This window comes from Sitophilus oryzae, unplaced genomic scaffold (assembly GCF_002938485.1).
Source record: "Sitophilus oryzae breed Bouriz unplaced genomic scaffold, Soryzae_2.0 scaffold_402_pilon_pilon, whole genome shotgun sequence".
Taxonomy (NCBI): domain Eukaryota; kingdom Metazoa; phylum Arthropoda; class Insecta; order Coleoptera; family Curculionidae; genus Sitophilus; species Sitophilus oryzae.
Genome location: NW_022146977.1, coordinates 2,064,785 through 2,081,730, shown reverse-complemented (window position 1 = coordinate 2,081,730; position 16,946 = coordinate 2,064,785). Strand labels below are relative to the sequence as shown.

The window sequence follows — 16,946 nt, the reverse complement described above, 5'->3', positions numbered from 1 at the left end:
AAACTTATTAGTATTTTCTTGCATAGTATATGTTTGACAAAATTATGAATAAATTTACAAACAATATCATCGCGTCACATTTTCTATTTAATACTGCTTAATTTTGTTATACAGAGTATGAATGAATAAGTGCGCAATCGGAGTGCAAAAATCGGAAATTGGTATAAAAAAAAGTTAAAAACAAAGTTAAAATCACAATTTTAATGGTAATTACGATTATGTGGTACAATTTGAATATACGTACCATACAGGCACCGTCTGGAGTCTTCTTCTTCTTTTTATCACCCGAGTAGCTGACCTTGTAAAAGTCCGAGAACAAGAACAAGAACATAAGACCGTGAATGGCGATCCAAATCATGAACGATTTAGGATAGTCGCATTCGGTAAACAAGAGCTGGAACTGGTGAGCAAATATTGCGACAAATTGGGTCATTTGGAAGGCAGTGAGGTATTTCTTCCACCAGATGTATTTTTGGTATTCAGGTCCCAACGCGGCTATCATATAGTAAAAATACATGACGATATGAACGAAAGTGTTGAGAAGGGCGAAAAAGGTACTGTGACCACCTACAAAACAAAAATTGTTTAAATAGTGGAAAAGCAGTCAGAAAAATTTTGAGTCTAACAAGAGATTTTTTATTAAATTCAGTTGTCTTAATTACAATTTCTTTAGTAATTTTGTATCTTTCAATTACAAATATCGAACAAAAATATTTATATTTTAGATAAACTTTTATATGACAATCTACAATCTGTATATTTTATAAGATATGGGAAATCGAAATGAGATTCCATTATACAGGGTAAGTATCATAATAATAATATTATTCCATTATAAGTGCAAATATTTTCAGGGCTGGTAGATCTCTCTAAAAGAAACATATTTTCTCTTTACCGTTTTTCAAAGTTCAAAATAATCGATATATTTTACTTTAAAAATTTCAAAAAAAATTGTTAAAATTTTGAGAACAACTGGATCTTTTCCAGATTTTCTTTCTTGTAAATTTAATCTACTACCTATGTTACCATATTATCAGCAAATTATGTTTTTTTAACTAAAAACTAAAAAAAAAATAAACATTTTTTCAAAAAAATTAAAAATTTCAATTTTTTTTTTCGCTGAAAAAACCATCATAATCGTGTTTCTGGGGTCGAATTTAAGACTCACCCTGTATAGAAGGAGACAATTTCAAAATAACAATTGGGAATAGATACGGAACAATCAAATACACACAAACGTAGAAAAGCTAGTTGCTTTCATTTTTGAGTCATCAACTACTCTCATAAAAATAATAGAGATAAATACCTGGAGCAAACTTCATACCCATCCAAACAGAAAAAGGCATGCATCCATGGTGAATGACGTGTAACGTTGATACATGGCTGTTTTTCTTTCGTAAAATAAAGAACAGGGTATCAAAAAATTCCGTAAATTTTGAAAAGTAGTACCACCAGCACGTTCTGGCCATCTAAAATCAAATATATAACTTTACTAAATTTATACCGTATAATGGGCAAAAATACGGCATCTAGTTGGCTTCAAAATGGCCATCGATGATATTTCCCATTATAATTTTACATATAAAATGACAGCGATCTTCATTTTTAAGCAACCTCTGATGCCCTTTTTTGCGATTGAATGGTACTTTTATTACTACGGTGAAAAAGTATAAATACATTTCGATGGTCAAGATCAAGAATTTGAAGCGAGAAAACTGAACTAAATTGTTAATACTTAAACTATGTTAGATTATGCTTATGCACAAGCAGTGCACTAGAATGTCTTGAATGAAACCTTGTCTTTCAAATTTAATCCTTGATTTTAATGATAAAAGCAAAGCAATTAAACTTAACCTGATTTAATAAAGTTTAAATAACCAGAAACTATAAGTCTGCGAAAACAAGTAGTATTTGTAGTAATATTTTATTTCTTTCATATACGATGCTATTATCTAATAGTTAATATAATATAACAATATAACTTACCCTTAAAGCCATAGGATCATTAGAATAATCAACAGGCTGGCATCTGAAACTATAACTACCCCACCATCCACTCATTAAATACTAAAAAAAATTAATCAATAACAAAAATGAAATTTAATGGGGTTACCCAATGTTCCGAAAAACTCTGTTTTTTATATCAGATTCTTACTGTAATCTTTTATTTTTAAATATGAGAGCAATAATAATGCCCATTTAAAATATTTTCCGCAAATATGAGCCCAAGTGTATCGACATACTATAATATAGAAAGTCTTTTTCAGAACACTGGCTCACCCTGTTTATTATTGTATACTTACTTCATAAAATATCCATGTACTAAACAAGGTTTGTACCAAATTGTAAACAATTAAAAGTTTCCTAAGGTTGAATGGTTTTCTATTTTCCATTACTTTGGGCCCTAAAACTCTAGAAAAATACGCATAGAAGAGGCAGATGAATAGTGTAGGTAGAGGACTGGACATCATCGCCCAATCTTTGACCCGAGGATCTGAAACAAAAAAAAATGCTTAGTCATATACTACTCGTACATATAAAAAGTAATGGTAAAAATTGCATATTCCATAAGCAATTGTTTATTTAATGAAAAATGAAAGAAAAGCACTATATGATAAAAAAAACGGCGGCAAAGACGGCTGGGGAATGACAAACGATGATAATTTTGGAGAGGTCAATCTCCAGACGTCATTATTTGGTCTATATGTACTCTCTTCTTTATTTTTTAATGGCACTTACTGCCAGTTGACCTTAAGAAGGTTGTACTTTATTTTTATATTGAGTAAAGATAATTTTGAAATATTGTAGAATAAAATTAGCAAAAAAATATTTTTTAGAAATAAGATGTGTGTAATTTAGACTAAAATTAGCATGGATTGTCACTCTCCAGCAGTCTTTGACGTCGTTTTTTTTTATCATGTGGTTCTTTTATGACACATTAAAATTCTCTCTTCAGCGTTGTTAGTAGTTTTGAAAATGGCAATCAATATAACATCAATCAAATATTTAATATAGACTTTTTTAAGCATACAGGGTGTTCCAATATTCCGTGGACATAGAACTACTACGTATTATTTATTATTTGAATCAAAATAAATTAGTTGCACATAATTTACCTTGACACAAAACTGCTTCGTTCGGCCGTTTGGCTTGGACTTATTTGAAAAACGATATGGAGAAAAATATGTTTCTTTTATCGAGATCTACCACCCCTTAAAATACTTGCACTTGTTTCTGGGATACCCTGTATAACCTTTCACTTTGGTGATTTTTATAACTTTATAACAAAAAAATAAAAAGATAAAAAAGTTCCTACATCATCAAACACTAATAAATGTTCATTTTGCTGAAATATACGTAGGAAAAATGGAAATTTAAAAAAACTAATTTTTCTTGTCATTCATATACATTAACTTCAAATTACATAGGGCTTCGCCCTCATCAAAGTAACTTTTTGTAAACCTCCCCTGATATGGGGTGTGTGTGTGTAGCACATGTCGGGGTTGCATGACAGGTCGGACACGCTACCATATAAAATTGATGGTTTTAAATAATGAAAAGTTCGTAAAAAATATAGGTCGTTTTAATGTACATAAAAATGTAATACTAATCTAAAACAGAGTTTTTATTATAATAGAATTGTTAATGGATACATTAAAAACACATTAAATCTGCCGATCAAAAATAAAATATTGTTTAATGTATTATTTCTGACTTAAAAATTTCTAGTACTTACATAGTTTTTTGTGTCTGCAAACTTCTATCCTTTTTTAATCTTCCTATAACTAGTGTTAATTTTTGCTAATTTTTAGTGAATGACGTAGATATTGACCTCGCCAAATTTATCAACGATTGTCATTTTCCTAGGCGTCTTTGACGACATTTTTTTTCAATCATACGGTATTTAAAAGCATATATTTTGTTTGACAGAAAAAAAAATCCAACATAACTGAATTAAAAATACACTGAAATTATTTAACAAAAAGTGTGTGTTTATAATAATTTTCCATATTTTAAACCAGTTATATTTTGATTCAAGGTAGTTCGTATTTACTATAAAAATAATACACTTCCATTCCATAGTGCTTTACGATCTTTTCTTTAACCTTCAACACGATCAAGTGTTTTTTTAACAAATAAACTAGTTAAATTAAAATTCAGCAAAGGAATTGTTATATTTCGATATGGCTAATTAAAAAAAATCCAGATATGATATATGTATTTATAGAATATTGTAAAACAAAAAAAGCATTAATAATATAATTTTTATCACATTGTTTATTGGATAACAATTTATTTTACAAGACCTGGACATATCCAGGTCTTCTATTAATAAAAAATAATATATTTTGTTTGAATTGAAGCATCAGAGAAAGCATTTTTGATTACATCTTGCAAGATTACAGTTGGGGGTTGGAACTTTTGGTATCACAACAGCAAAATAAAACACTAATTTGGTCATACATTATATTATATATTAACTACTTTAGTTTATAAATATATGAAGTAACCACCCTGACTTTTTTATACAAGCCTACATTTTGTGACACTTTGTCTACAAAACATAGCGTCTAACCTGTCAGGTAAGATTATAAACTAGTGTATACGCTGGAAGTTGTACCTGCGGTTTTATCAATTATAGCGTTGTATTTACTGAAGTTGAAAAGAATACATGGTTTAAATCTCAACTATTTGTTTACTGAAAAGCTGTAAAATGTTGTATTTGTCATTATCCCCAATGCAGCCATTATTATTCTTGCTCTGGTAAACTGAATTAACCACTTGTGAACATTCTACATACCTATATTGCTTTGCCATTTTTCATATTGCGAGATATATGTTATACTGTTACTTCCTAGTTCCTCGTTACATACCGACACGTTTACGCTGCGTTCACGAGCGACAAACGAAATGAAATTTTACTCCGGCAGTGCGTGGTCGACATACCGATAATCAAAAATCTCTTTTGGCTCTGGTATGATACGAACGACCCCACAGTATGAATGAGGAATAATTAATTAGGCTTTTCACGCGACGGCCTAAATTTTTCCTATTTAAATGGATTTTAAATTGGTAAACACCCACATTGTATACCTGTCATTAAGGCCCAGTTTTATACATACCACTAAAACCTAAGATTAGGGCCTCATATTGACTATGCGTTTATGCGGTTCGTCTGTTCTTATACGAGAAGCATCAAAAGAAATACCACACTATAAAACCAGCAAAGGTAATCAGCTGATAGAAAATAATCTGCGACAATACCACAGTATACTATGGATATGATAATTATAACGCTATAACCTGGAATAGTATTATTATTTCCATTATAAATAGGACAATTTAGATTCAAAAGAGAAGTTTTAATGGATTCTGGTTGTTTATATTTGAACGTCATCGCTACTGCTAATTGTATAATAAAAGTCTTTATTACCTTCTAATTAAACATTATTTGATGTATTTTATTTTTAAAATAAATAGTCGTAAATAATTAACGGTCGGAAATAAATATAAAGATATAAATTTAATTAGCTAAAAACTAAAAGCAGGTACCGTGCCGTATGATCGAAAAAAACGGCGTCAGCGATGGCTATGAAATGAAGATCGCTGTCATTTTATATGTAAAATTATATGGGGAATGCCAACGATTGTCATTTCTAAGCCAACGGACGCCGTTTTTTTTTTCGATCATTCTGTATTTTATCTCTTATTCATTAGTATGTATTACCATAAATCGATAGAAATTGTTATATAATATAAAGGGTGAGTTTAAAATAAGTACAAATATATAAAAAAGATACATTTCCAAAAACATAATTTTTTGCTTAAATTTTGAGAACCACTTGATCTTTACCGGGTTTTCTTTCTTGCAACTTTTGATCTAATATACCTATGTTACTATACATATTATTACCAAGAAATTATGTTTCTCAAGGACAAATGGAAGTAAGCGCCATTAAAAGGTAAAGAAGAGTACTGGCCAAGTAAATGATGCCTAGGGCTTGACCTCGCCAAAATTATCATGGATTCTTATTCCCCAGCCATCTTTGACAACTTTTTTTTTCAATCAAATGGTATTTTTGAATGCGTATTAATAAACTTACGTGTATTAATAAAATAAAATATACATATGTATAACTTTTATTCAAATACGTAGTTTATTTGTATATTAGTTAGATGTGCGGCACAAAATTTAAAAAAAAAATAAAAAAATGATAACAATAGTAATATCCCTAATTAAACTTGCCACGAACCCTTCATAAGGAAGCAGACATCATTTCCAAATTACTTAATATTTTTTGTTATTAAATTTTAATTAATAATTCATAATATAAAAAAATAATTATGTAAATTAAAGCATCGAGAAATATTTTTGACGTAGAAACTCAAAACTACGTACGTCAGTAGGTATGGCGTCTTCTAAGATTTAAATTAATGCAAAATTAGATCTTTTAAAGCCGAATCTGACCTTTCTTTACATTGATTATCAATAACAAAAACATTACTTTAAATCCAGTTTTCGGAATATTTTTAGATAAATTAAATACTGATGAAGACAAAAAGTTGTGATGGAATAAACTATTCTACCAGTCCAGAAATTACGTGAGGCCTTTTTTGACTTGATGTGGTTTAACTGTTTTGAAGAGAACTTCGCGTTCGTATCGGTATAAAACTACTGAATAAAAAATATACATTTCCGTGATTTTTTACGTAAAAATGTCTCTTGGTAAAAATCGCTAAGAGGAACCTATCTCGTGATATTTTGAATGGAAATAGTCAATACATGTCATTATTATCAAAAAATAAACATGTTAAGTAGATATATATTTGACTAAAATTATAAATTTGGAAACTTTTTATTTTTTTTTTTTAATGGAGAAGGGACGTCAAATATTCAAAGATGCTTCACGTAATTAATGGACGCCCCCTAAAAAACAATGTCATATATGACGATAATAATAATTGTTGAATCTTTGCTAATCGAAAGAATGCCCACTTGCATAAATTATTTATACACCGCCATATATTAATTTGGTAAATATTTCAACAGAAGCTTCAAACAATTACATATCAAAACTGCTAATTGCTGCATATTTGCCGGTCAGTTATTAAATTTAAGGTTGCAACATTCGGTCGATTGAACGCATTTTTTTAATTAATGCGCTTACGAAGGAAAATACCTCGAAAAAAAGAACATAAATTTAACAGTACACAGCTTTTTTGTGTTTTTTTTCCGTTGCACGTAAAAAAACAAATAATTGATATTATACCAAATTCTAATTGTAAAAAATTGGTTGGTTAATAATTACTCGCTCTCATTCGCGTCGAAAATTATTTAATTATATAAATTAGATCAGCTATTAAGCGTTTACGTAAAACAATTACGAATTGGATCGTCCACCCTTAAAATGCATCGGTCAGTTCCATTATTACAGTAAAAATTCGATAACACTAATATATGTTTTACAATAATTGATCTCACTTAACCTTTATTAAAGTCGTTATTCGACGGTTGTTAATTGAAAAAAAAACAATATGTAGTAGTATTTTAGTTAAAAGACAACCTAATTTTTATTTATTATTGGAGGAGACCGTTGGTGCTCATTAAAAAAAGATAAAATTAATATTTCAGCAAGCCAGTTCTAGCAACATAACTATAGAAAAAAAGCCAACCCATAGGATGCAACAAGTTAAATACGTGTTAACAAAGATGAATATAAAATTTTGTTAAAAAAAACAGGATTGGAAATATACGTACTTATGGAAAAAATATAATACCACTTGTTTAGATATACATATTTACTAGTGACACCTGCTTATAATATACGTACGAGTATACCAGACAGAACAGTGCGTGACTACGAGTATTTAAATTTATAAGTTTTATCCATTATTGTAGATTATAAATGAAATAATTTTAATTTGATATTTATCTATTCTTGAAAAAGCTCTAGTTTTACTAAACACATTTTCTTTTTACATAATTTAATTAACCTAAGTTAATAATTAATAAAAGTCTGATAACGAATTCAAATTTGATATTCCAGAGTATCTATCATATTTGTGATAGAAAATCTAAAATATTCTTATTGAAATGATGATAGTAGTTGATCTCAACCTCAACTCTAAATTATTAAAAAATATTACGAATTACATTTCTTCGTTCATTTTATTTAAACGGGAATTTACACAAGATATTATCAATTCTGTACGAATATTTTAATTTTCTGGCATAATTATAATTTTACTGGAACACCTACTAAAAACCCAGACGTACGTCAGTGATTAAAGCCGTGCCGTAATTTTCCTAGTAACCTAAATCGGTGGCATGTTTTACTCTCCTATTACGATCACCACTTTCATTTTTCATATTATTAAGTATGCACGAAACTCGATACCCGCGGACTGCGGAGAGATTTTCATCTCCTACGTACGCACGCCTCTGACTATTATGTCAAGCGACATCGTCTGACACCAGGGATGGGTATGAATAGTGATGAAAAATTACCAGTAATTTATAAATCGGTAATATTACGGCAACATTGGTGATTTATAAAAAAACAGCTTTTTTAAATATTACTATTTTTATTTCAAAATTAGCCGTTAAAATGACTTTTTATATTGTCAGTTACATCGCAAAAATTAATACTTTTGTGACGTTTGAAAAAATATATTTTTTTGCGTTATAAATAGGAATGTAAATGTAAAGTCTAGGTTTCGTCGGTGTTAAGAACAATAATAAAATTTATTTATTTAAACATCAATCTAGAATATTTTGCATATAAATATACTTTGTGAAGACAATTGAATAGGATTGTATGTATCAAAGAATTAGTACTTTTTCTTAGATAATCAACATAGTATAATAACCTCAGTCAATATTTTGCCACGTTTATTTTTAAAAAAGGAAACTATACAGTTTTTTGAGTGTATTTTTTTCCAATTCGCGAAAGACGATGCCATTCTTAATTAATAGGCCTAAGGGTACAAACACATTCACCTCGATGCGATGCTCGCCGCGATGCATCCTACGCGCACGTTTTAAGCACCGTTTTAAAACGGCGAGTAAGTGCGCGTAGGATGCATCGCGGCGAGCATCGCATCGACATACCTCACATGTAGGTACCAAATATATTTTTTTTGGGGGGTAAAATGTAATTTTACTTATACAAATAAAATATACGTAAAAAAATTTGAGTTAAAATAAAATAAAAAAAGTTAATTCCTTCTGAAGTAATGTAGGTATATCCAAATACCCAGCCTTATCGTGACACATACCGAACGGTTTCGATGTTATATAACTCGTAAAGGTGGGTCCACACGTTCTTTGTTCATCTGAATTGGTTATTGATTTTGTATCTTTTGAATCTTCTCGAACACTTTACTCTCTTGCGACACACATTCGAATGGTACGCGTGTGTATGTACGTCTGTTATAATTTTATTAACTGAAGAGGTTTTATTGCGAATACTTCACATTTACGAAATAATAAAAACCCAATAGCGGATATAACCCAGTGTTGTTTGATCATTCATTCTTATTATTATAAACATAAACTAATAAATAACAATAAATTAAATGTCATTCCAGTACACGATGAGTTGTTAAAATAAATAGAAGTATGTCAAGGAATTGGGTAAAATGTAATTTTTTAAACCATTCAATACTAATATTGCTGATAGTTAAGCCAGACTCAAGACGACTCTTGTCAATACCCATCTCAAGTATTTTTTATTATTGGCATACAGTAGAAATATATAAAAAATATTAAAAATACAAGAAATGTCCTGAAATTAAATATTTAACTTTTTTATCTTTTTATATAAAAAGAACTGCTGTGAGTCGCTTGAAATTATTCAGAACGTGAAATAAATGAGCCAACTATGATTAATCTATCTCGTTATATTCCGTCCTGCATATGTAACAGTAGCGTTTAATTTCTTTTCCTATAAACTGAAAGATTTCATCCGTTCACCTCATTGTAGAAGCAAATCGTCAAATTTCTGTTACAGAAACCACTACGCTACGCTTTCTTACTCATCATTAACGAAATATCTTCCTCATACAATTAGGAACAAAATTGAAGAAGCGATATTATCCACTGAAAGTATGTCGCTAAACTTAAGTAGCCAATTGTTCGTTTTTAAAATTTTAAAAATCATATGTAACTTGAAAAAAATGACTATCCAGGAGCATTCATACAAGATGATTGAGCTATTTTTCAGTGTATATACAGGGTGACAGTTTAAAAAATAACATCTAAGTATATTTAATAATAATCGCTCGGGGGAAACATGAAGGCACCTTGTGTGATATTATCCAAAGAGGACTCCGTATCACTGAGAGATGGTGTAGGACTGTCGGGCTGAGTATCAACTCAGACAAAACCGCGATAGTGCCATTCACCAGAAGGCGAAGTCTGAAAAACTTGAAAAGAATCCAACTAGATGGAAAGGAAATACTGCCAACCCAGGAAGTTAAATACCTGGGAATAACCCTGGACAGTAAACTCCTGTGGAACAGGCATATTAAGAACACTACCAACAAAGCCATACAAAGGCTCTCATGATATGCAGAAGACTGGCCGGAAATGGATGGGGCTGCTCCCCTAACATTTTGCGCTGGATGTATACCATGATAGTAAGACCCATGATTACTTATGGAGCAGTTGCCTGGTACACAAAACTAGAGCAACGGACAGCAAGGCTAAACCTATGCAAAGATCAGAGACTAGCATGTGTGTGCATCACAGGACCATGAGAACCTGTCCAACAGCAGCAATGGAGGTCATTCTAGATCTAACACCACTGCACATTGTCATTGGTAGATATGCCAATGCGACAATGATTAGAATGGTCACTAACGGAATTAGTACTGGGAGAATTGTCAGATCAGGGCTTGGAACACCCTCAAAGGAAATACCACTTCTGCAACTCCCAATGGACGATATGCTAAGAACGTACAACTTTGACAAACATGTCAATGTAGTATTGAGCAATAAGAAGGATTGGAAGAGCGAAACGCTTGCCCAGCAGTTAAAGAGACCATACCATAACTTGGTATACTGATGCTTCCAAAACCAATACGGGAACAGGGATCGGAGTGTTTGGGCCGAGAGCTAATTACTCGAACCAATGGGCACTTACCCTAGTATCCTACAGGCAGAAATCTACGCTATCGAGAGATGCGTACAACTTATCTTAGATAGGAACTATCGGAAACAAGAAATAGCCATCTTATCTGATAGTCAAAGCAGCATTAAGGCGATCAACTCAGTATCAATCAATTCGAAATTGGTAAAAGAATGCATAGAAGCTGAATAAATTAGCCAAAGAAAAACAAAGTCCTCCCTGCACTGGGTGCCCTGCTCACCAAGGGATAGAAGGCAATGAAAAAGCAAATAATCTAGCAGCTAGGAAAGGAGCGAACACTCCACTAACTGGACCAGAACCGTTCTGCTTTCCAAGTGGTAACCAACTCAAGGCGGAACTCAAGAACTTGGAAGATTCCATCCGCAACCTGGAATGGAAATCTTGCAATGGTCTAGGACACTCGAAGAGAGTTTCTGAGGGCTTATGATCAAGAAAAATCACAGATCTTCCTGGGTCTGAGTAAGAACAATCTTCGGATTGTCACGGGGTTTAACAGGACACTGTCTCCTCAATGAACACCTCAGTAGATTGAAACTAAGAAGAAGCGGCGAATGCAGATTCTGTAGGGAAGATGGTGAAACACCAGTACACCTCATCACTGAGTGCGCCGAGACGACAAACCATTCGTGCCATGAATTTTGGTACGACTGATATTGGAGATGGAGAACTACCCTCTATAAAACCGTCCCAGATACTGGCTTTTGTCAAAGCCCTGGGACTGTATGATGAGTTATGATTCAAGAAAGGGGGACACAATGGATCTGTAAGGTCGAAGTGATTAACCCCCCTCCCACTCATTCTAATTCTAATTCTAATTCTAATTTAATAATAATAATAATAATAATAATAATAATATACTTTATTAGCCCAACAGGAAATCCCAATTACAGAGCTAAATCAGAAAAAAAAAAACAGAAATTCACCAATTGACTCAAAAAATATATAAAAAACTAACATATAACAAAAATAGAATTAAATTCATCATATAGTCATAAAATCAAATTCATCAATATTAACAGCTGATACAAAACCTTTTCACAAAAAATATATATATAAAGAAAAAATATATTATATAATAAAAAGCAAATTAAATTGATAGTAGAGTTGATACCAAACATTATATGAACACAAAGAAAATTAGCATATTGAGCTAAAATGATCGCAAAGATGGCGAATCACAGAATCCACTGAATCAGCACTAATATCACATTTCGCGCTTATTGAATTATATAATTTACACATAGAATATAAAGGAGATCTTAATGCGATATTAGTGCGAGGAAAAGGCATATAAAATGTGACATTATTCCTGGACTCCAACCTAGGCACCACAAATTTGAGCTGTTGCAGTAGGTATGGGCTATCGATCAAGTTGTTTAATAACTTATGTAAAATTTTAATATTGTGACAACATCTTCTCACCTCTAATGACTGAACGTCACACTGACTCAATAATAAGCCCTCGTCAATACCCCTTACAGGATAGGAACCACTGCTCTTATAAAAACAAGAATTTCAAGAAGCGCCTTGTGTGTTTTCTAATAATTTCTTATGAACATCATAATGCGGATTCCATACTATATCCCAGCATATTCAAGTTTAGATCTGACATAAGAGTAATATAAAACCTTTAAACAATCCACATTAGTAAATGTTCTACAATTTCGAATTATAAACCCCAACATTTTTGTGGCGTCGTTCTTTATTTGATAAATATGGGCGAGTAAAGGAGAGCTTGTATCAAACGTTACTCTCAAATCTTTAATTGTAGATTCGCAACTTAAAACTTGACTATTCACCCGATATTCAAATCGAAAATTGTTTTTGTTCGAATATGTCACCACTTTACATTTGGCTGAATTTAGATGTGAAGCCCATTCCATCCACCACCAACTACTAACACGATCTAAATTTTTCTGCCAAACGCTGGCAGTCATTCACAGACTCAATTAAACAATAAATTTTCAAATCATCAGCAAAGAGTAGCCTTTCACAATCCAAATAATAGGTAAGGTCATTGATATATAATAAGAATATTAGTGGGCCAAGGTTAGATCCTTGGAACCCCTAAACTTGCATGATAACAATCCGACATGTGTTGCGTTATATGAAACAAAATACTTGCGATTAATCAAATATGAAAATAAGAAATCTATTAATTTATTATTAAAACCAAGACCCACAATCTTTTTATAAAAACATTAGGATTAATTCTGTCAAATGCCTTAGATATAATCAGTATATATCACATCAACTTGGTAATTATTATCCAAAGCATTTGAAAGAAACTGGGAAAGCGTCACCAAGTTAGTAACTGTCGATTTATTTGCCACAAATCCATGTTGATAGGGAGAGAGTAGATTCCTTGTAGCTGAGTAGATCCGACCATGCAGTGCGATCTCAAATACCTTAGCAAAACTCGACAGCAATGCAACTGGTCTATAACTCGTTACATCAGACACATCTCCATTTTAAAGATAGGGCACACTCTAGCAGTTTTTCCATATCGTAGGAAAAGTTCCCAATCTTAAGGAAATATTAAAAATTGTTTTAAGCGGTTTGCAAAACGTTGCCGCAATCTCTAACAATAAATGCTGGCACATTATCATAACCAGATGTTAATTTAGGCTTAAGCTTTTTTATCGCCATTTCAACATCCTTGCTATCAAGAAGAACATGCTAAAAATATCACCACTTGTGTTTCCCTCATATTTTCCATTCAGTGCTTGAACACTAGGTGTACGGTATACACTGCCAAAGTAATCAGCAAAAGCATTCACAATACTACCCGGTGTATCAAGTTCTTGATCCGCATAAGTCATTTTTCCAGGAATTCTTGTACAATCTTTTTTCGCGTTAATATATGACCAAAAAACGTTAGGATCATCATGAATTGAATTTTGTATGTTACTTAAATAATTCTTATATGCCATGTCTATCTGTAGTTTGATATTTTTTTCTCAAATTCTTATATTCCACCAAATAAATATTTAAATTAGTTTGTTTATATTTTCTAAGATTATATGACTTTAGTTTGATGTTGTTTATCAGTTCCGATCCATACCACTTTGCATTTTCTTTTATAGTCTCTATATAAAGGTACATGCAAGTCAAACACACTATAAACTTTTTGATAAAATAGATCCATAGCCATATCCAGATCCTCACACATATTCAAAAAAGCTCCAATCTGTTTCCAGAATAGAATTATACAATTCAATATAATTTGCCTTCCTAAAGTTATATCTTTTACATTTCGGTTCTGAACAAATTTTTAGATTTAATATCTACTTCCGAAAGTGATGTGAAGAGCTGGATGATAAAGATCTTCAGCAACAAGGGGATTATTATCGCGCACAATTACACAGTCAAAATTCGAGAAAACAAGATCCAGTATGCGGTTCAAAGAATTACAGACAGAGTTGCATTGCTTCAGATTGTAAAATGACTGAAACTCAGTCACCAACTGTTTTTGGCGCTAAAATTATTAACATCAAGAAAACAGGCATGTTATAATCGCCCAACACCAAAAATTTTTCACTTAAAAGAACTTCTAAACTATACATTTCTTGAAATAGTTCCGAATATAAATTAATTGGCATATTAGGAGGTATATACAAAGCAAGTATACAGAAAGTAGCACGATCAACAACAAGTCTGCATCCCACAATATCGACAGAAGGAAAAACATCAAAATTACTTAAGTTAAGTCTTTCAGATCTAATGCTAGACTTACAGGCTAAAAGAACACCTCCACCCCTTGATGTGCCGGACTGTGCGAACTTTCTATCCGAGCGATAGACGTGGTATGAATTTGGAAATAATTCGCTACTATTAACTTCTTCCTTAAGCCACGTCTCGGTTAATACAACTATGTCAAATTCCTCTTGCGACACCGATGCACAAAACTCCGCCACTTTAGTATTTAAACCCCGCACATTTTGGTAATTTAAAGAGCAGTAATTTGTAAATTCCGATGATGACCGATTGGGCACATTTAGTTTAAATTATCATTTTCAACAATCTTCGGCGTACCGTTGAAGAACTTTATTTTACAAGCAATTCCCTCGTTCTGGCGTTTTATAAGATCTTCTTTTAGTTCTTTATAAAGTCTTAATTGCAGCGGTGTACGATCAAAGGACACAAAGACTTTTTTATATATATCAGTGCCTTTAAGTTTGTGTGCACTCTTAATTGCATTATGCACCTGGTCCTCGTCTCTTAACGAAATTTTAATCAACCTATTACGTCCATTTGAAAATTTTCCCAGCCGTATAGGTTTAATGTCACTAGAATCAATGCTATTGTCTAGCAAATTCAACACACTCTGAACAGCTTTCTTATCATTCTCCCTTTTGACTGAAACATCAAGACCATTATCAGATTCCAAAATACCATGTATGACAAGATTCTTTCTACGGAGACTGCGCTGATTTACCTCTACAACAACTTCCTCTATTATATGATCGGGGTCTATATTTATGTGCTGGGATTGAGATGTTCTCAAAGTTCTAACTTCCTCCTGCAGCTGTACAATAAGACTCTTTAAATCATTCATATCGCACTTGATATTACGACATTGTGTGCAAGACCAGTCGTATCCTTTGCACCCATGTTTACTATTCGTAGTTCACTATTCGTAATAATTTAACACATGTATTACGATATGTTTTATGACAGACTGTACAAGACACAACAAACTGTTTATCAAATGTTGAATTGCAGCAGACACAAAGTAGTTTGTTTGGTGGCATATTGATGGTTCAATTAAGGTATACACTTGCCGAAAGTCGAAAACTCTCCGTGGTTTTATCGTTGTTGTTGACGAAGTTATCTCTAGTGTTTTTTTACCGGCGTCCGTTTTTTTCCGGTGGAGAGTAAAATTTGGCAAATTGATTTCAACCAAATTATTTTATTACTATCACAAATTAAGAAAAGTATCTATGTCAAACTGATTACACTGATTTTTCCGTTTAAGTAGATACCCGATTCAATGCGTTTTATACAGTTTATTCCGACTAAAATGCGAATTTTAACGGAGCCGATATACACTCGTACTATGTTCGACTCGAGTTGTTTAAGTTAAAAAATCAAGATTACGAGACAGATTCTTGTTCTCCAAAATGTCTTGACAAAACAAACTTATATTTGGATATTATAAGATTCTTTTTGAAATAAACGTATAGAAATTTATATTCACAACTAAAATAAATGTCACATCTTATGTAAATAACTAAGTGATAGAAATTCCACGTACTTTCTAAAGTATACCACTAAATAAAGCAAAAACACATTACTAATAAAACTGTTACAAAATCAAACATGACTATGCTATATTTTCTTCGCCAAAATATATTAATACTAAATTAAAAAAAAATCATTATAAATAAAGAACGACGTAAAAAGAAACAATTCAATTGGTAAGTAAGATTATTATTCTAAATGGTTCTCAGTATTTACTTTTACCAATCTCGCTAAAATCCACGCACGCCTATGATCGAAGGTACATAAACAAGCGCAATTCTTATGTAACATTTCTCGATGCGAACTGTTCCGTCAAGAAGAAAGTTTTACTTTAATCGTGGCCAAGATTATTTAAGCATGGCAGTGTAACAACACAGGACGAAATAAACAAAACTTTTGTGTTAAGTGACCTTGAACAAGTGAGAGAAGTTCGGAATGACGGGGGATGATGAGTCCTAAATAAAACAATACGATAAATCAGTAACTAATATGTTGAAATGTTGATTCATCTTATGATATCATCAGAGATGGAAACTATGATACGAGAAT

General features: G+C 31.9%; 1 protein-coding gene across 2 annotated transcripts in view; it reads right to left on the bottom strand.

Moving 5' to 3' along the window:
- LOC115885568 (elongation of very long chain fatty acids protein AAEL008004-like) overlaps positions 1-16,946 on the bottom strand; it is a 31,769-nt gene that overhangs the window by 2,276 nt on the left and 12,547 nt on the right. For both annotated transcript variants that reach the window (XM_030904524.1, XM_030904523.1), the window contains exons 3-6: positions 2,304-2,494; positions 1,987-2,067; positions 1,307-1,469; positions 245-567 (exon numbers count right to left, since the gene is read on the bottom strand). In XM_030904524.1, coding sequence (XP_030760384.1) covers positions 245-567; positions 1,307-1,469; positions 1,987-2,067; positions 2,304-2,494 — 758 coding nt within the window. The remainder of the gene's footprint in view (positions 1-244; positions 568-1,306; positions 1,470-1,986; positions 2,068-2,303; positions 2,495-16,946) is intronic.